The 20467-nt window shown below is 24.0% G+C and overlaps 2 protein-coding genes across 2 annotated transcripts in view; one reads left to right on the top strand and one right to left on the bottom strand.

Annotated features, from left to right (window-relative positions):
- Positions 1-3921: 3921 nt before the first annotated feature.
- On the top strand, positions 3922-9748 carry Phum_PHUM532240 (blastoderm specific protein 25D, putative; the record flags this gene model as incomplete). Its single annotated transcript, XM_002431463.1, has 15 exons — positions 3922-4168; positions 4415-4657; positions 4756-4931; positions 5041-5222; positions 5309-5557; positions 5644-5784; positions 6023-6302; positions 6441-6604; positions 6734-6939; positions 7144-7232; positions 8156-8587; positions 8684-8853; positions 8969-9158; positions 9251-9416; positions 9519-9748. The coding sequence occupies 15 exons, from the start codon at positions 3922-3924 to the stop codon at positions 9746-9748; spliced, it is 3165 nt and encodes a 1054-aa protein (XP_002431508.1).
- A 5365-nt stretch (positions 9749-15113) lies between these two features.
- The window catches only part of Phum_PHUM532130 (protein phosphatase 1 regulatory subunit 14C, putative), a gene marked incomplete at both ends in the record, with an annotated part of 7474 nt that continues 2120 nt past the window's right edge, over positions 15114-20467 (bottom strand). The window contains one exon of the mRNA XM_002431462.1: positions 15114-15193. Within this exon, the coding sequence (XP_002431507.1) occupies positions 15114-15193 (80 nt within the window). The remainder of the gene's footprint in view (positions 15194-20467) is intronic.

Below are 20467 nucleotides of genomic sequence, written 5' to 3'. Positions count from 1 at the left end.
ATAACTAATTAATTGAGAGTAAGATAAAATTTAATTAAATATATTTTATTACCTAAATGGTAAAATAATGTTTAACAAAATTTTGTGGTAGAAATAAAATTATACCCTTGTAAAATTGTATAAATACTTCTTAAGAAAATTTATATAAATTTCAAGGGTAAGAAAAAGGGGTGGGTAATTTAAAATATTAAACCCACAAACTAAAGGTTAAACTAACTACTAAGATGTATAAATCTTTTATTAATAATCCAGATGTCTTTCATCTCGTTTCATTTCCGGAAAATTTTTTTAAATGTTAAATTTTTTTAAAAAAATAAATTGATTTTTGTGTGTGTGTGTGTGTGTGATATTCGGAAAATTCAGTGGAAACATTTGTCGTGGGAAAACGTCAACAAAAAAAAAAAAGGAGAAAAATGTCAGGAATTGAATGTCACGCGACGAAGTGGAAAATTCGTCAGCAAGTAAAAAACCTGACACTTTTGCTGACAAAGTCCCTATTATTTTTGTTAGAAAAATTAGTTCAATTTTTGGTTATTTACACAGTTTCACACAAACTTCTCGTTAATCTCTCGTTTTCATTGTTGACATGAGACCTCGTTTTTGTCAAATATAATGATGTTTTTTTATATGTAAAAAAAAAAAAAAAACTTTTACCAACTTTAAAAAAAAAAAAAAATTTCTTTTTTTTTAAAATCTTGTTATATATATTTTGTTTTTGCTGTAATTAATTTTTAACATCGTCTAAACATTAATTAATTAATAATAAATCGACATTTTCCTAATATTTATATTTGAAAACGTTGAAATTTTTATAAACTTTTTTACAAAAACAAATTTTAAATAACAACAACAAAAAAAACAACAACAACCGGAATTTTTTATTGTTTATAATGGTACAATATTTATAATAATAAATTTATTTTCGATAAGCCTCCAGTGTTGAAATGAATTGAAAAAATTGCGCGCCTAAAAAAAAAAAGTAAAAGTCTTATGGAAAACAAAGTCCTGAAGGAATTTTATAAAAGAAAATTGAGGAAAACGATTTCGTGTTTTTACGGTGATTGAATCAATTATACGGAAATCGAAAGCACTTTTTTTTTTTTTTTTTTTTTTTTCTAACAGTTATACAATATTTCTCTTTTCAAAACATCAATGCCCTTAGGAAAGGTTAAAGAAAAAAAAAAAAAAAAAAAAAAAAGGATGAGTGACAAAAACGGAAATGAACAAATGCATAAATTATTAACCATTTTTTTTTCCTTTCTCCCGCGTATTCTTATTAAACCATTTGATAAAAATCCCCCTCCATCCCTCTCCCCCTCCAAAATGGTAGAAACTATTAACAAAACCTTAGAAAAACTTTTAGTTTGATGAAAAATTGTGAAAACATACAAAATAAATAAGGAAAAACAAAAAAAAAACAAAATTGTATATTTTCATTTAAGTTTATAAAGAATCTTTATAAATGTTTATTTGTTTTTTTTCGATTTATTTATTATTATTATTATTATTTCTACGTAAATTACGCGTTTCTTTTTTTTTTTTTTAGCACGAAAAATAATAATGAATGGGTTTGGAAAAGTAAAAAAAAAATTTGTTTTTATTCGCCATTTTAATTTTTTGTAAACAAATAAATTCGTTTTTTATTATTATTATTATTATTTCCAGTTCGTATCAAGTGTCGAATTTAATAAATCAAAAAGAAAATAAGGTGAATAACACCTTAACATCTGGTTAACAAAAAAAAAAAAAAACAAACTATAAAAAGAAGTAAAAAAAAAAAAAAAGAAAGTAATCATAATGTTAAATTAATGATAAAGGACTTCCAACAGTGCAAGCGTGTACAATTTCATGTTAAAACCCTTCATTAGGGGTTGTTGTTTATTGGCTGAAGCAAGCGATGAAACGTTTCTTTCTTTCTTTTTCATTTCCAATTAAAAATAATTTTTTTTTTTAAATACGAAAACGTTAGACAAACTTTTACAAACTTTTTTTTTTTTTTTTATCATTTAATCCTTCTTCGAAAGATTCAGGAGAAAAAAAAAATAAAATAAATAATGAGAAATAATAATAATAATTTTTTTAAAAAAAATTTTCAATGCGATTTAAAAAAAAAAAAACAAAACAAAACAAACAAACAAACATACGGTTCTTTGTATCAGATTTGTTTTTGTGTTTCATTAAAAAAAAGCGAATAATGTTTTTGTAATTATTATTGTATAGTTGGCGACACGCTGAGTTTTTTTTCCTTTTTTTTTTCCTTTTTTCCTTTTTTTTTTTAGAGCACGAGGGTGACACTCACAAACACAACAACAGCAGCACTCTTGAATCCGCCTTAGGCTGTCAAATATTCAATTTTATAAACAAAGTTTTTTTTTTTTTTTTGTGTGTGAGTAAAACAAACGATACCGTGAAAACACACAATGGGTGGATGATAATAATAATAATAATAAGCACGAGCTTCCTTTAATTTTTTTTTTTTTTTTGAAAATTTTTTTTTTATTCAATAAAATTTCCATTTTTTTTTTTCATCAAAGAAACTTAAATTTATACTTAAAAAAAAAAAAAAAAAAGACAAAAACTTTAAAAGTTTCAGAACACTTTTAAAACAAAAGACACTTTGTGGTCCCTCCCCCTCCCCCTCCCCCCACAGTGGAAAATATTGCTGAACAAGGATGAAGACAATTTTTTTTTTTTTTTTTTCAAGTATTCTTTATTTTATTTGTTCTTCTTTGTTTCGTACAGGAAATTCGGGATACTAAACTAATATTTCTATTACTTTTTTTTTAGGATCCTTCTAAAACACATTTTTTAAAAAAAGAATCTTAAAAATAAAAAAAAAACTTCACCCGGCTCTCGGTTCATTCAACTTATAACTAACTGATTCTGTTTTTTGTTTTAGTTTACAAAAGGTAAAAAAAAATTACTTTGAATGATGTTTCAAATATTTTCTTTTTATTTCTTCATCAACAAACGAACCGTTATGTGTGGGTGTGGGCGTGTGCGATGAAAAATTTTTTTATTTCATTACAAAAATATTTGCTAATGTGATTTTTTGCAAAATATTTTGTAACCGTTAACGAACATGACTTTATGCAAATGCAAAATAATCGAAATTTATATTTAAAAAATGCTTAATAAATAAAATAATTTATTAATTTTATAAAATAATAAATTTTATTATAATTATTTTCGTTCAAAACTAAAATTTATTATTCATTTTCAAAAAAAAAATTCATGAAAAGCGGTTAACGGCGGAAAAGCGTCCAGTTCAACATTCGTTACAAGCATGCGTTAAAACGCGCAGGGAATTTTTTTTTTTTCATTTTTAAGTTGGCCAACATGTATAATAATTTTGTTTACTATTGTAAATTTTTTTGAATTATAAGGTTAGCTTTGTAAACAAAACTTTCGTGAATGAACATGTTTTACTCGGTTTGTTTAGTGATTTAAAAACTAAAAAACTTTATTAAAAAATATTTTAATCGTTACTTTTAAATATATCGATCGCTAAACGTATTTATAATGTTTTAAAATTTCCACCTTTACAACATTCTTTTTTTTTTTTTTTTTTATTGAAATGGCCTAATTATTTATGAATTATAGCTATTTATGTATATATGTGCCTTACTACTTTTAAATTTAGGAAAGTAAGTTTCTTTTTTTTTTTTTTTTTTTTTAAACTCTTTAAAAAAAATTTTTATTTACTGTATCAAAACATTGCAAAAAACGAATGATTACATTAAATTAAATTGTTATTTAATTAAATATTTATAATTAATTTTGGTTTAAAAAAATTTACTTTCCCTTTTAAATATGTTTTATTAATATAATATAGTTATTTAATTTTTTTTTGTGGAATAATATTTTGTACTCATAATTTTTTATTAATTTAGTTTCAGATGATAATGAAGAAAATTTGTTATGGAGTATGATGATCCTTATGAGCAGTATCTTTTAGCCGTATTTCAAAGTTGTGATGATTATTATCAAGGTAGTTTAAGCGCAGCTGGACTGCAACAATTGTGCGAAAAACTTCAACTTCAAGATAGTTGTGGAAAATTAACAAAATGCTTATTAGATGATTTTAAATCTAAAAGAGTTAGTTTTGAAGATTTTAAAAATGGGTTATTAAGAATCCTCGACGAAATGGATAGGGCAGAAAAATCAAGTTGCGAATTTTCATCTGGTGAATATATATATTTTTTTTATTTAATTAATGTCATATATAAAGATAAGTAATGTTCAAATTTACTTTTATTTTAACTAAAATTACTTATTATAATGTTCGATAACATTTGATATTTTATTCTTTCGATATTTCTTAATGGACAACACAAATTTCGAAGACAATACATAAATCAAGGTTTTTAAATTTTAAACTTTACTAATAATTTAATTATTACTGTTCGAATAGTTTCAGTTAATGAAAATCATTCTGAGAATACAATTATTAATGAAAAGAATGCAATTTATTTAAAATCGGAAGATGATAGCGATTATGAAAATGAAAATTTTTCAAATAATTCTTTTAAAATGCAACATGATTTGTTACCTGTTTATAGCTCAGACAATAGTTATTTCGAAGAAGCTGTCCCTAAAAAACCCAAGAAAAGAGTTTTGAAAAAAAATAAAAGAAAACTTTACACTAAAGTGTCTGGTATTTTATATTTATTTACCTTAGAAGATGGAAAATTAATTGTCCATTATTTTTTTTTAGTTAAAAAAAAAAATTAAAATAAACTTTTTTTTTTTTAGGAAAAAGCGATTTAATAATTGACCTTAATAATACTACCTCGGTTAAATCTACTAACGAAGTGGAGCACCTGGTCACTGCGTGGTCAAACATATCCAGAGGTGTCACGGATAGTTTAAATAAAGACGATTTAGTAAAAGTTTTTCAATGTGTGGGCTTAGAAAAGAGCTCAGAAGAGGTGGGCGAGCGATTTACAGGCCGTTTTTTTTTTTTTTACGTGTAACTCATTGTCAAGGTCAGTTATAAAGTAATAAATAAATGGTGGTATGTAATTTTTTTTTTTAAAGGCCGCTCAATGCGTTTTTGAGAAACTCGATGTCGAGGATAACGGAAGAATAACTTTACAAGAATTATTAGAATTTATAAGGAGTGGAGGGAGTTGGTGTAAAGAAAGCAGAAGTCAACCCATGGAATTGGAACCAACACAAAAAAATATTTCAATGGATTTTATAGAACCTTCTAGCCTTGGGTATGTAATTTTTTTAAATATTGTTCGAATCATTTTACTCGTGTTGAGTGATGCGCAATTATTATTATTATTTTTAATTTTTTTAGCTGTATAACCGGTGCCTTTTTAGTCGAACAATGGGAAAGTGCTGGAGTACCTGGTGCGCCTCAACTTCTTCAAAACCTCGGTTTTTCTCTTTCACAACAAATCGATTTATCATCACTTGTATCCATGTTGTCTGACGAAATAAAGGGCCTGAACGATGAAGTTAAATCCACCAGACGCAGCATGGATCCTCATCTTGCACTCCTCTGGGCAAATTCCGTTTTGCAAATCATCTACATTCAGACATTAAAGTAAATATTTAAGTTATTAATTTTCCCCCAGGGGAAAATTTGATTATTTTAAAAGTTTTATTGATTTTATCAAATTCAAATTTCAGAACTATGATAGAGCATGTAAATGCAGAAAAAGAAAAATTACGAAACGATGTTACGGAAGCCAATCAAAGAGCTTTACTTTTGGCTCAAGAAGTTGACGAACATCATTCAAAACTCGAGCATTCCACGCAACAACAAGTTAAGTAAGTAATAAATAAATAAATAAATTATTTATTTATTTAAGTGAATCTGAAAAAATATCAATAAAAAAAAAATATTAAACGCAATAAAAGAATAATTTAAAGATAATGCGTTCACGCGTCCTTGCATTCTCTTTGTCTTTTTTTACCAAATACACACGTATTTCGAATTCGCTTGTTGTGAAAGGCCAATCGAAAAATGATTTTAGAAAAATAATAATAATTTGTGTTTTTTTTTAAGGAACTTGGAACAAAAGCACGCGGAGAAAATTAGAGAATTGACTAATCAAGCAAAATCAGAACAAGATACTCTCCTTGCTCAAAACATGGTACTCGAAAGAAAATTAAAACAGCTAGAAAGTGACGAAGTGAAAAATAAAAACTTGATATCGCAGTTGGAAATGGAAAATAGGATGTTGGAACAGGAGCACAGAAATGTCATCGACCAATTATCGGCAGTGCAATCATCTAAAAAAAAATTAGAAAAAGATTTGGAAAATGTATCCGTGCTTCAACAAAGGGTAATTAAATTTTTACAACTTTTTAGTTTTTTTTTTTTTTTTTTTTTTTGAATCACGCGCTCACGAATCGATCACGCTTTTTTGGTTTTTGATTCTTTTGAAAACAAAATAATTTTTTTATTTTTTATTTTTTTTCAGGTGTCCGAAATGGAGTCGAACATGAGCGAAAATGACGTAATGAATTTGTTGGAAAGAATACAGATATTGGAAAAAGAAAATACTTGTCTTCGCGACAGAAATGACGAGTTGTCAATCGAAGTGGAAGAATTGTCAATGAAATTATTGAACGCATCAATGAAAAAGTGAGTGAGTGACAAAGTCTTTGGGTCGTTTCCAATAAACTTGTATAAATTCCCGGTAGAAAAAGAGGTTAAAATTTTTATTTTTTCTCTTTTGTTCGTCGTTTAAAAAATTCATTTACTCTCACGTAGGCAACAAAATACATCGAATTTGCCCTCGATGGAACTCTCGATGGAAGAAGGTTTCGTAGGTGGTGGAATGAAACGACGAGGAGATTCGTTTGTGGTATCGGATTCAGCCGAAGACAGCGGAGGAGAAGAAGGAAGTCCGAGATTGGGAAAAGTACGAAAATGTTCAAACGTGAAAAGTTTTGCGGATGCAACATCATCGATGCAAGGTAAAAAAAAAATTATATTTATTTAATTTAAGTTTTTCTTTTTTTAACAAAAAATTTACCACGTGAAAAAAAAAAAATGGCGAGTAATTCTATTTTTAACCTTTTGATTTTGTAGAAAGGAATCAGTCAAGGTTTTTTTTTTTTGGCAACGTTCAATTATTTTAAATTAAATTTTAAATTTTTTTTTTTTTTTTTTTGTTTAAGAACTTCAAATTCAAGAAAAAAAAAATTTTAAAGAATGCGGACAAAGTTCACCCTCAACGGCCGAATTACCTTTTTCAAATATCGAAGACGTAAGTGAGGGGTTAAAAAATAAATAAAAAATTTTTTTTAATTTCGAACATTTTCAACACGTCGATTGACCGTCGACAATGCATAAATTATTATGTACATAATTTTTGTATTTTATTTTAATATTATTTTTATTTTAAATTATTTTCATTTTTTTTTTTGATTTTTTTTTTTTTTTGGTTTGTTTTGTTTTGTTATCCTTTTGGGAGTTGGGGGAGGGGTTGTGGTGTTGTAGAAAAAAAAATGTAGTTGTGAAAGCGTGAGGTGCATTGTAAACCGGTGAAAGTTTTAGGTAAGTTTTTTTATGTCAAATAAAAAAATTATGGGCTTGCTTTATGGGTTTATTGTAAAAAAAAAAAAAAAACGATTTGCGTTTGTGTTAAATTTAAAAAAAAAAACTAATTTTAACATTAAAAATCGGTTAAAAAGCTTTAATAAATTTTTTTTTTGTTGCTTTGATTTAATCACGTGGAAATTGTAAAAAATTTATTTATTTTAAACAAATAAAAAAATCGAATAATAATAAAATGGTCGATTCACATATAAAATCTCGTGCCTTTCTCCAAAAAATTACAACAGGTTAGTTTAAAACAAAAAAAAAAAAATTTGTGAATTCATAAAAAAGTGGAACAAAAGAATGTGCGTGACTTATTTAATGCTATCAGGTAGTCTAAAAATAAATGAAAATATTTTAAATTTGTAAATTAGTCAAAGCTGAAAAAAAGGGATTCGAGCTTTTTATATTAAAAAAAAAAAAAAAGTAAATAATTGTAACGTTAAAAATTTAAATTTTTTTTGTTTTTTTTTTTAATTATTAACATTTTCTCTCATTTTTTTTTATTATTAATTGTGTTGTTGGGTTTAAGGGTTTAAAATTGTCAAATTTCGAAAAGTTTTTTAATTTTTTTTATAATAAAAATTACAGGTTTGTGTTGAAGAAGAAAAAGAAAAAATCGGAGAGGAAAATTTAGATGCCATCGAAAGAATACGAGGGATACAGAAAAAATTAAACGAATATGATAAAAGTTTGGGTGATGATTTAATGGCCGCGTTCAACGAATTACTAGTTAAAAATAATAAAAATAATGAAGAAGAGGATAAAAATTTACGGAATCGTTGCAAGGAACTCGAATCCAGTTTGGAATTACTTAGAATGGAATATGAAAAAACGGAAGATTATTGGTCGGAAAAACTCGAAGAGGAAAGGATATTTTTCGAAGAATTACAAAAGCTCAGCGATAAAAAATATTCCGAACTTTTAGATAAAATATTAGAATATGAGGACATGCTTAAATGTGAAAAAGAACAAAAACAACGTTTGGAAACAATCGAAGAAAAAGACAGTTTCGAAAAACAGGTCATTGTTTAATTTTTTTGTGTGTGTGTATTGACAAGCAAGTTGTTGTTGTTTTTTCGTGTCACGTGTTGATGATAATTTTTTTTTTAAAAACAGGTTACCGAAATGGAAGAAGAATGTGCTGAATTAAAATACAAGTTAGCTGAAACGATGAGAATGAAAGATTTAGAAATCGAACAACTTAAAAATGAAATTGCGAATTTAAAACTCACGAGAGATTTCACGGATTCGGGAGTTCAAGTTTCCGACGGGGCCAACATTGATTCGTAATAAATCTTTTTTTTAAATTGACGTGATTTCCCCCCCCCCTCCCAAAAACATTCTCTGACATCCAAAGGATTATTATTAATATATTCGTTTTTAATTTTTTTTTTTTTTCAGAAACGAATCGTCGGACGTGCAAAATTCACACGTGAAATTAACAACGAGTCGGAAATCTTTAAATTCTTTCCAAGATAAAAATTTTTGCAAACAATGCAACGGAGATTTGAAAAAATCATACGAGACAAAATTAAAATACCAACGAGAATTGGAATCGATGAGAGAGGAACGGGAAAGATTATTCGACGAAGTAAAAAAAAAAAAAAATAATTATTCGAAAAGAAAAAGAAAAAAAGAGGGAAAACAAAGAAGGAAAATATTTATTCATTTTATTGTTTTTAGATAAATGAAAAGAAACAAATAATAAACAATTACAACAACAGTAATTGCGGGAGCGGCGGCGGCGACAACAACAACAAATTTCAAAACATGCATTTGGAACAAAGGTGTCAAACTCTTATGACGACTCTTAGACAACAACAAAAACAAACGGAAGATATATTAAAGAGTGAGTATAATTGGGAGGGGAAATCGATTTTCATGTACAAGACAAAAATAATAATGATGATACGTAAGTAAACCGTTTTAAACCTTTTTTTTTTTTTGCCAGATACTTGGAAGCAACACAAGGCTGAAGTAAACGATCTTAAATCCGTACTTAAAATGACGGAGGATAAATTAAAATGCCAGACGAAAGTCATACAAGAACAATTGAACAAATTGACAAAAACGGATCTTTTAGTCAAGGATTTATTCGTCGAAAATGCTTATCTATTATCATCTGTACAAAAACTCGAACAGCAATGTCAGACGACATCGTCTACAAATAGTAAAAAATAATAATAATAATAATTAAATTAAATTTTTTTTTTTTTTTTCAAAAAAAAAAAGGCAAACACGCAGAATCTCAATTTTCATCATAATTTTGTGTCACGACGGTTACGAATGGTTTAAAATAATAAATAACTAGTTATTAATAATAATAATAGTAATAATAATAATAATTGTCCGATAGTTTTTAAATAAAAGGATAATTTATACTTGCAAAAGAATTTTTTTTTCTTTACTCGTATTTGTTTTTTTTTTTTTTTTTTTTTCAATAAAATTTTTTCGTTTAGTTTCGAATTAATTATTTTGTATTATTATTATTATTATTATTATTGAACTGTTTGTTTGTTATTATTATTTAAATGTAAAATTTTTGTTTAGGTAAAAATGAAAAGAAAGAGAGTTCGTGATAGGAAATTTAATTTTTAAAAAAAATTTTTTTTTTTTTTTTTTTTTTTTTGAATGTGTTTCGTTTCGTATTTGCTCAATTTTTTTTTATTTTATTTATTTATTATCATCATAATTATTAGTATTATTATTATTATTAATTTAAATCAATAGTTATTTATTATTTTTCGCGTGTAAAAAATAATTAATAATTAATAATAATGAATACATATCAATTAAAATGATTTTTTTTTTTTTACTTTTTGTGTGTACGTACGGAGAATTTTTTATTTTTTGTTTTCAAAGAAGGTTAATTAATGTATCCTATTTAAAAAAATAATAATAATAATTAATTTTTCTTGTTTTGCTTTCCCCCGCCCTCTCCCCCCACCCTCGAGAAAAAAGCTTTAAAATAAAAAATGTAATTAATAATAATAATAATGATTAAAATTAAAAAAAAAAAATAAATCGGCGCGTTAGTATACTTATTTGATTTTTTTTGTTCAAAAAAATATTTCGATTGTTAATAATAATAATAATAATTATTATTATTATTGTTGTGTAAATTTATATATATATAATAATTGTTTATTGTCAATAAATAAATAATTTATTTATTAATAGGAATGCATAAATAAATAAATAAATAAGTAAATCCGTCCGAGTGTTGTTGTTGTGTTAAAAATTTGCTTGAATTTATTTATTTACTTATTTTTTTTTTTTGTTTTAAACAAATTGAAAAATTTATTAATTTGTTAATAAAATATTATTTTTTTTATTATTATAAATAATTATTATTATTATTATGATCGTCGATTGTCAATATATAAATAAATGAAAATAATAAAATAAATGTTGCATATTGTAAAAAAAAAAAAAAAAAATTGCCTCTTATTATTATTATTATTATTATTATTATTAATAAATGTAATTTGTTTATAAAAAAAAAGAAAAAATTGTTTATAAATATTAATAAAAAAAAAAATTTGGCTTATATAAAAAAAATTAATTTCAATTTAAATTTTTTAATCCGATTTAATTATTGCTTTAAATTGTTAAAAATTAATAATTTTGATTGAAATTTAATAATAATAATAATAATATTAATGATAATAATGATATTAACGGTATAAAAAATCAAACCGTTTTATTAATTATATTATAATATTATAAATATTATAATATAATATACTATAATATATAATATAATATATAATATAATATAATATAATATATATATAATATAATATATTATAATATAATATTATAATTATATTATAATATTATAATATAAATTTAATATTTTATTATTATTATTATTATTATTATTATTAATATACCCAATGATAATTTTTTTATATTATTTTCAAGTTCGTTTTTAATTTATTTAGATGGAAATTAATGAATTTAAAAAAAGAAAAAACGGATTTCACCTTTGACCTTTTGATTTTTGATTACGTAAATAATAAAAATATTAATTATTTTTCCAGATGGCGATTATTTTAATTTTTTTTTTCAGACGGAACGACAAAATTTCCAAAAAGTTTTTTTTTTTTTTATCAAAATCGAATGTTATCATCAAAATGATAAGAAAATGATAAAATTCCGTGGAAAAAAAGAAATTTTCGTGGTACGAAAATATTTCCAGGATTTTATCCATGATTTGATAAGTATTAAAAAAAATTTAAAATTTTACGACGTTTATCAAACGTTCAGGTATCCGTCCATCCATGCCCTCGATGACAAATCTCTTCCCCCTCTCTCCTCCTCTTGCTCCTCCTCTTATTACGTAACGTTTGCTTACGTCATTCACGTTTTATTCAAACAACAAAATAATAAACGAATTTTTTTTTTCACTTTTCCAGGTAAAAAAAAAAATTTTTAACGGGATGATTCATTCTGGAGAGATTCAAGGAATTATATAAATAACTACGGAAATTAATAAGAAAGGTAATTAATAAATAAATTAATAAATTAATTAATAAATTAAATAAAAAGAAAGAAACAAAAAAAAAATTTTTTTTCTTTATTTAATTATTATTATTATTATTAAAACAAACATTCGACTAACATTTAAATGTAAATAAATCTAAATAATTTATTTATTTTTTTTTTAAATAATAAACACGACGAATACATAAATTTTTATTAAGATTTTTTTTTTTCGTTTCAAAAGCAAAAAAAAACAACCGAAATTTTTTTTTCCTGTAAATTATTGTTGGTTGTTGTTTGTACTACAACCTTTTTAGAAAATTTTTCTTTATTTTATTTTTTTTAATTTGAGCTTTTTTATTTCTTTTTAAACAAATTCGAAAATTAAACAATAATAATAATAATAATGATTTGAGCTTTTTTTTAATATTAAAAAATTTTTTTTTGTTTGTTTGTTGTTGTTGTTGTTGTTATATATTAAATTTCAGTCGTTTTTTTAAATTTTGGCAGGACTTAAAAATTTTTTTTTTTTTTTAAATATCGTTTTTTCATTATCATCATCATCATCGATATTTGTCGTTTTGGCAGTTTTATTTAAATTTTATCGAAACGTCATCGACATTTTTTTTTTTTTTGAAATTTGATAACATCCGACAATTGTTTATAAATATATTGTTTAAACAAAAAAAAAAAAATTACGACGAAATCGTTTTATTGAAAATTTAAAACAAAAATATAAATTAAAATAAAAATAATACAAACTTATTTTTTAATAATCAACTATTATATATGTTAATATTATTATTATTATTATTATTATTATTATTATTATTATTATTATTATTATTATTATTATTATTATTATTATTATTATTATTATTACTACATTAAAAATTATATAAAAAAAAAAAAACAAATAAACAAAACTTTTACAATCGGCTCGTGACTTTTTTTTTTTTGGTTTTTATTAAAATTTATTATTTATCGATTTAGAATATAAAAAAAAACTTAATTATTTAAATAAATGACGTAATTAAAACGTCCCCTTAAATAATTAATAATAATAATAATAATAATGATAATGATAAAAAGTTACTGAGAGAAAACAAAGTTGGAGAAAACGGAGTGGAAAACTTTTCCTTTTCCGCTTCCATTTTTTTTTTTTTTTAGTTTAGTTTCTACATAAAAAATTTTTTTTTTGTTTAATATTTTAAATATAATAATAATAATAATGATAGTAATAATAATAATAATAATATGAAAATCTTAATTTTACAGAGTAAAACAAATAATAATAAAAAGAGAAAAGAGAAGAGATCAAGTTCCGGGAAAGGATGGGAAAACCCAAATGTAAGTAACATCATCAACATCCTTTCATCATTTGTTCGTATTGTAAAAAAAAAAAGGCTCACGAATCCTTTCGTTAAATTATTATTATTATTATTAATATTAACATTATTAACTTTTCTTTCAGCCAATTATTCCCGACTTCTGACTCTCAATCAATCTAATACTAAAAAAAAAAAAAAAACGTATATCCAATGTATTGGAAATTCAATGTGTTCTTTGGCGTTTTTTCTTTTGTGTCTTCTCAAAGGGTTTTTGTTCTTTCCAAGAGATCTTCGACGAATTTCTAGAAAAAACACAAAACAATTTATTATTATTATTATTAATAATAAATTAATGATCGGACTTTCACCACCACCCCCATCCCGAAGGAATATTTACGGTGAGTTTATTTTGTTACTTTTTTTTTATTTATTTACCTTCACCTTTCACCGGTTTTTTTGCACCTGTACATTTAATAACATTTAACGATTTATTCGATGACGTCATTTATAATTTTTTTTTAAATAAAGAAATCATTGTTAATTTTTATAATAATAATAATAATAACGATGGTAATAAAATCGATCGATAAATCAATTTTTTTTTATTAATGTTATAAACAATTCAAAGTTTAACTGAATGAATTTTTTTTTTTTTTTTTTAAATAAAATTTTTGGCTTCGACAACAAAGATGACTTTTAAACTTTTATTTTTTTCTATTTATTTATTTTTTAAACAATTTTTTTGCGTTATTATTATTATTATTATTATTATTAATAATAATTCACCGTTTACATCATTTAAATAATTAATATCATGATGTTTACTTACTTGAACATCGTTTCTTGATTTTTTGGCGTCTGCTAATATAACCTGTGAATAAAATTAAATAAACATTATCATTATCATTATCATCATCATCATCATCATCATCATCATCATCATTATCATTATCATTAGTTTAAAAAAAAAAAAAAAACGTTTCGGTTCTTTCGAATACCGACGCCATTTGCAATTTTAAAAAAAACATTAACGAACGGGTGAATAAATAATTCAAAAAAATTAATTATTATTATTATTATTATTAAAAAATAAATTTATTAATAATAAAAAAAAATTAATTAAAAATTTATTTAAATGATAATAATAATAATAATATTTTCTTTCTCATTAAATTTGAAAGAGAAAAAAAAAATTTCAAACGAAATCGACTTATTATTCACATTGGCTTGCGTATTTTTTTTTGTAATAAAATATCGAAAGAGCAGTAGACGAGGTAATAAAATAATAATAATAATAATAATAAATGAATGATATTTCCATAAAACATGACGGTGATGACGTCATATTAGCCACCGAATTTGAATGAATTTTTTTTTTGAGAGTGAGAGAATTGCCGACGACGATATATGCCCTTGAGTTAAAATCTTGGTGATCGTCACCGGCACAAGAACGAGAATTTTAATTTTATATTTATATTTTATTAATTTTAATTTATTTTTATTATTTCGATATATCGATTATAATTCGAGAGCTCGTGATATTTTTTAAAACGATTCGAGAATTATTAAATTAATTACGAAACGACTCACGACGAATTTTTTTTTTTTCATTGGCGGTCGACACTTTATTTATTTTTTTTTTTACGTTTGCCAACCACTTGATGTGTTTTAATTAAATAATTTTCATTGATGATAATACTAATAATCATAATAATAATAATAGGTTTTTAAATAAATACCTCCAAATGTTTCCGCCTTTGGTCATCTGAATCCATGTCCAAAAGTTCATCGATATCGACTTCGACTTCTTCATCTGGACCTTTTACTGTTGTGTCCTATAACAAAAAAAAAACAAATTATTAAACAACATAAATTATGTTTTAAACATAAATCAATTAATTAATTAATTTTTTTGCCGTAGTATGAAATATTTTAATTTATAAATATTAATTAAAACTAAAACAAATGTCACTGACCTCACTTACTACTCGGACTAGCTACTTTTTATTAAAAAAAAAAAAAGTTTCGTCGGAAAGATTTATTTATTATTTAAAAAATTATCGATCGATTCGATATAATCGAAACAAAATTTAAAATAATCGATATTATAAATTGTTGTTGCGTTTGGCATAAAGCAGAAGAAAAAAAATTTCTTTTCAAATTGGTTTTAGGGTGAGAGAGTAAGTGTGTGTGTATAATTTTTTAAACAATACTCACGATTCCTCGTGGTTTATGGATTGTTTTATTATTATTATTATTATTATTTTATGTTTAGCTTTTGGTATATACTACCCTTAACTACTGTTTCTGACACGTGAAAAATATCTTTATGACAATCTACCCTCTTTTTGACGAATAAATAAATAAATTTTTTTTCATTTTCTTTCCCCTTAGTTTTTTAAAAAACAGTTTTAAAAAATAGTGGCACAATTTTACTGCCTTTGTTATTAACCACGATATTAAATTTCTTTCAAGGCAAACGTAGAATATTCTAGAAATTGGAAACTTTTTTTTTTTGTAAAACTATCGGCCGATATTTTTTTTTTGCGTTCGGTTAAACTACCGAACAAGGAAACCAACGTTCACACAACAACCACGAATTAAACAATTAATAATAATAATATTAATAAATAAATAAATAAATTGCAAATTGTTATTATTTTCAAACGAATAAAACAAGGATAGAAAAGGAAAGGAAAGGATTAGTTATTTTTGATTTTTATTGGTTATAATTTTTAACTCGTTTTATGATGATAATAATAAACTAAATTATATCTTAATTTAATATCCGTCATCATCGCCATCATCGTCATCGTTATTTATTTTAATTTGCGTGACCCCCCTTTTGTTTTTTCTATTCCTTTTTCGTTAACGCCACGTTTTTCTTGTTGTTAAATAAAAAACCTTGTAAAAAAAAAAAAAACTTTAAATGGATTAAAAGTTTAAATTAAAAAAAAAATTACGATAACCTTTAATAAGGTAAAAAAAAAAAAAAATTATTTATAATTATTATTTTAAAAAACCATAAAAGGATTTTTTATATACGTATATGGATTAAGGAGGACGATGGGAGGAGGAGGAGGAGGAGGGGACCGAGAGTTCAGGGGTTAACGAGTATCATTGATTTAACCGAAAAACTACTCGTTAAATTTAAATTTTCTAAACATTTCGCTTCAACTACTTGAAAACATATTCGACTACGTACAAAAATCAATAACATCAAGAAAATAAAAATAAAACGAGGGGGGAGGAGAGGGGAGGGAATAAATAGAAAATGTGGGTAAATGAGGGACCCGATAAACAAAGAAAAGCAGAACCAGACGATGGTGCTTTAACGGTCACCCACGTTTCCCACGAAATTTAAAAAAAAAAAATCTTTTTACGACGTTTTTTTTTTTACATGTTCACAGCTGCAGAAATTTTTTTTTCTTCTGCTTCCTGTATTAATTAAATTTAAAGACTTTTTTTTTCTTTCAACGAATTTAACTTGTCGTTTGTTTTATTTTTTCTAGAAAAAAAAATAGAAGAAGAAGTCGAATCAATGTCACACACACACAGACACACGTCCATGTTTTTTTTTGTAACCGAAATGAAAAAATGGGTCACTAATTCCGGTAAGTTTTTTTTTATTTTTATTTTGTAAACTATAAAAAACGAAACCGATAGTACAACCTGATTTTTTTTAAAACAATAATAATAATAATAATAAGAGGAAGAAGGACAATTAAAAAATTATCTAATTGGAAGACGTGATAATAATTAAGTTTAGATAAATTAGTATCTTTTTGAGTATGAGTCAAGAAATTAAAAACCGAACAAAAAAACAGGCTTAAAAGCAAACAAAGCCAAAAAAAAAATTTGTGGTCAATGATCTGGAAAAGTGTGTTAATAAATAAAAAAAACAAGATTTTACGTCTTAAAAAACGAAACGAAAAAGAAAATTATGTTTGTACGAGTTTGTTGTCAAATTTTTAAAAACTATAACAACGATCGAATGAGTTTTTTTGAAAAAACTCTTTCATACTTTTTTTTTTTTATTTTACCTGGCTCGAACCCAAATTAATAAAAATAATGACTAACGTAGTAAAAAAAAAACAAAAGAAGAATTGCGAAGGTCGTAAAGGTCACAAACACGAGTAATAAAAAAGGTGGGCTACCCAAACCGAAAAATTTTTTGCACAATTTAAAAACTCGTTCGACTTAATAATTATTCGTATTTGTCATATTTTAAAAACCGGAAATTCAATTCGATTTCTCATCAACATACACACACACACACACATAATTTTTTATTACGACACAAACAACAACAACAATTTTTCATTGATTGTTTTTAATTGAAACGATAATTTTCTTCTTTTTTTTTCTTTGTTTGTTTGTCTGTCTCCCTGTCCTCGTTCATTTTTTGTTTTTTATTCTTTAATTACTCGAAGACGTTTCAACAACAACAAAAACTTTTTTTATTATTAACAAAAGCCGAATTCAATCAAAAAACATTTTTTTTTAAACAAATCAATTAATCAATATTAACAAAAAAAAACCTTGGAATTTCATTTAAAGGGACAATTCAGAAAATTATTTAAATAAATAAAAAAAATTAAGAAGCGGGTTTGGGGGGGAGGGAGAAGGTCTTTTCAAAACATTAATTATATATTTGGAACATTATCATTATGTTGATGTATCATTATTAATATTTTTTTTCGGTTGGGGGGAAGAAGGAGGAGGAGATGGAAAAAAAATATTTTTGATTGTTGCCAAGAACACGACAGGGTGACGTTTCCGTCTGGGATTTTATTTTTTTTTTTACTCGTATAAATGAATTTTATATTTATATAAATAATTAAAATTATTCCTACAAGAACTACGCTAAAGTTTAAATATCTCTTCATCCAGAAAGTTCTTTTTCCTCCTTCTTTTCCTCCTTTTTCTTCTTCTTCTTTTGTTCAATTTAATTGTTTGTATTTTTATATAAAAACAATTTTTTTTAAAAAATTATTCCAGTCAAAATAAAACTCCTTTTCCTCCTCCCCCTTTTCCCTCACCTCCTCCTACTCCTCCTCCTCTCGCAAAAAAAAAAAATCGATCGAATGTTTTAACGTGTCAATAGAATTCTTATCATCATTTAAATTCAAAACGTAAACATAACCCAAACGAGTTATCAGCCTATCATAAATACACGTTCAATTTTAAAATTATGTAATAATGATGATGATAATAATAATCCTCCTCGTTTTTAAATAAATAAATAAATATCGTATTTTATTAGTGGGTTAGAAATAATGATGATAATAATAATTTGTACGGTTCTAATTAAAAATTAAAAATTAATGAATGTTTAGTTTTTCGTTACGATTTATGTGGAAAGTAGAACAAATTTTACTTTTTTTTTCCCCAATACATAAGTTAAACGTATAAAATTTATTATTATTATTATTATTATTATTATTATTATCATTATTTTTATTTTTAATAATCCGAATTAAAACTTCAAATAGCTCACATAAAAAAATTTTTTTTTACACGCGTTTTTATTCTAAAAATAATTTTTTTTTATTTTTATTTATATATATAAAAAAAAAAAAAAATTTCACTAGTCAGTCATCATTTTCTTTTTCGTTTCCCCCCTCCCCCCTCTCCTCCGATTTAATTTTTTCAAAATGTCGTCAATAAGAATCAATATTATTATTAAAGTATTAATTTTTATTATTATTATTATTAAAATAAAATTTTTAAGTAAATTTTTATGATATTTTTTTTTTTAAAGGAAAAATATCAAAAATTATTTATTATATTTGGTCTGAGACTACGTGAGTCGTTTTAGAATTTAATATAAGAAAAACTCGTAAAAAATATTATTTATACTGGAAAAAAAAATTTTCCAGGTTTTCTTTTCCAGTTTGTTTCTATTTCTTGAAAAATCAATCTTTTAAAATTTTTTTTGTTTTGATGTATAATAATAATAATAATAATATTTTTAAAAAAAACGTGTGGAAAGCGAAAAAGTTGCTCAATTGTTTTGTTTTGTTTTTTTTCTCCATGAAAATTCAAGTTCGTATTAATTTTTTTGTTTTTCCCAAGATTAATCATCAAATTTATAAGGAACAAATAATTCCAGAATGTTGTAGAAAATTTTTTTTTTATAACAAAATGTTAAGCATTTCATAAATTATTATTACAACCAGGTGTTTGTTATCCTTTTATTCATTTTTACTTAAAATCATTAACCGTATAAAAAAAAAAAATGAGTGGAAATCATTCGGCCATCTTTTTATGTATATTCGTAAAAACAATACGGCTTCAAGATTTAAAATTCGAAAAACAAAACCAGTTATTATTATTATTATCATCATGGAATATTATATTCAGTTGTGAAAACAATTAAAATTGTATTTAAAAAAAAAAAAAGAGAGAGAATTTTTTACAAAAAAAAAGAAAAAATCCATTTTAAAACTGTTGTACTGACAATGTAAATACGCCATTTATATTATTTTTATGATTTATTGCCCCCCCCATTTTTTTTTCTTTCCCCCCTTATTAAAATTCATTGGATATATCAAAAGACTATTATTATTATTATTTAAACGAATCCATTTCGTTTTACGAATCCGACAAAAACGAAAAAAAAAGTATATAAATCAATAAAAAATGCTCGGGAAAAATAAATTTTTTCAAATTCGATTAATACAAAAAAATTATTATTATTATTATTATTATTATTATTTTCTTACGGATATAATAATTAATACATAAATAAAAATCTAACACCTTTTTTAATAATAACATTATTATTATTTCGTAATTTTATAAATAAATGTTAAGTTAACGGCCTGCGTGCGTGTGCGTGTGTGTGCGTGCGTGTAGGTGAGTGACGTAATTCCTTTCGTATAATAAACAAAATTTTGTTTGTTGTTATGATAAAATTACACCGACACGTTTACCGCGTAAATAAAAATAATAATAAACAATTATTTTTTTGCAATGACGAGTAATTTAAAAGTTTACGTATTTTACGATTACGTATTTAATATCATAATTTAATAATAATGATAATTAATAATTTTTTACAAAAAAAAAAAAAAAA

Source organism: Pediculus humanus, genomic scaffold, assembly GCF_000006295.1.
Source record: "Pediculus humanus corporis 1103172108288 genomic scaffold, whole genome shotgun sequence".
Classification (NCBI taxonomy): domain Eukaryota; kingdom Metazoa; phylum Arthropoda; class Insecta; order Psocodea; family Pediculidae; genus Pediculus; species Pediculus humanus.
This window is presented reverse-complemented; position numbering and strand designations above follow the sequence as displayed.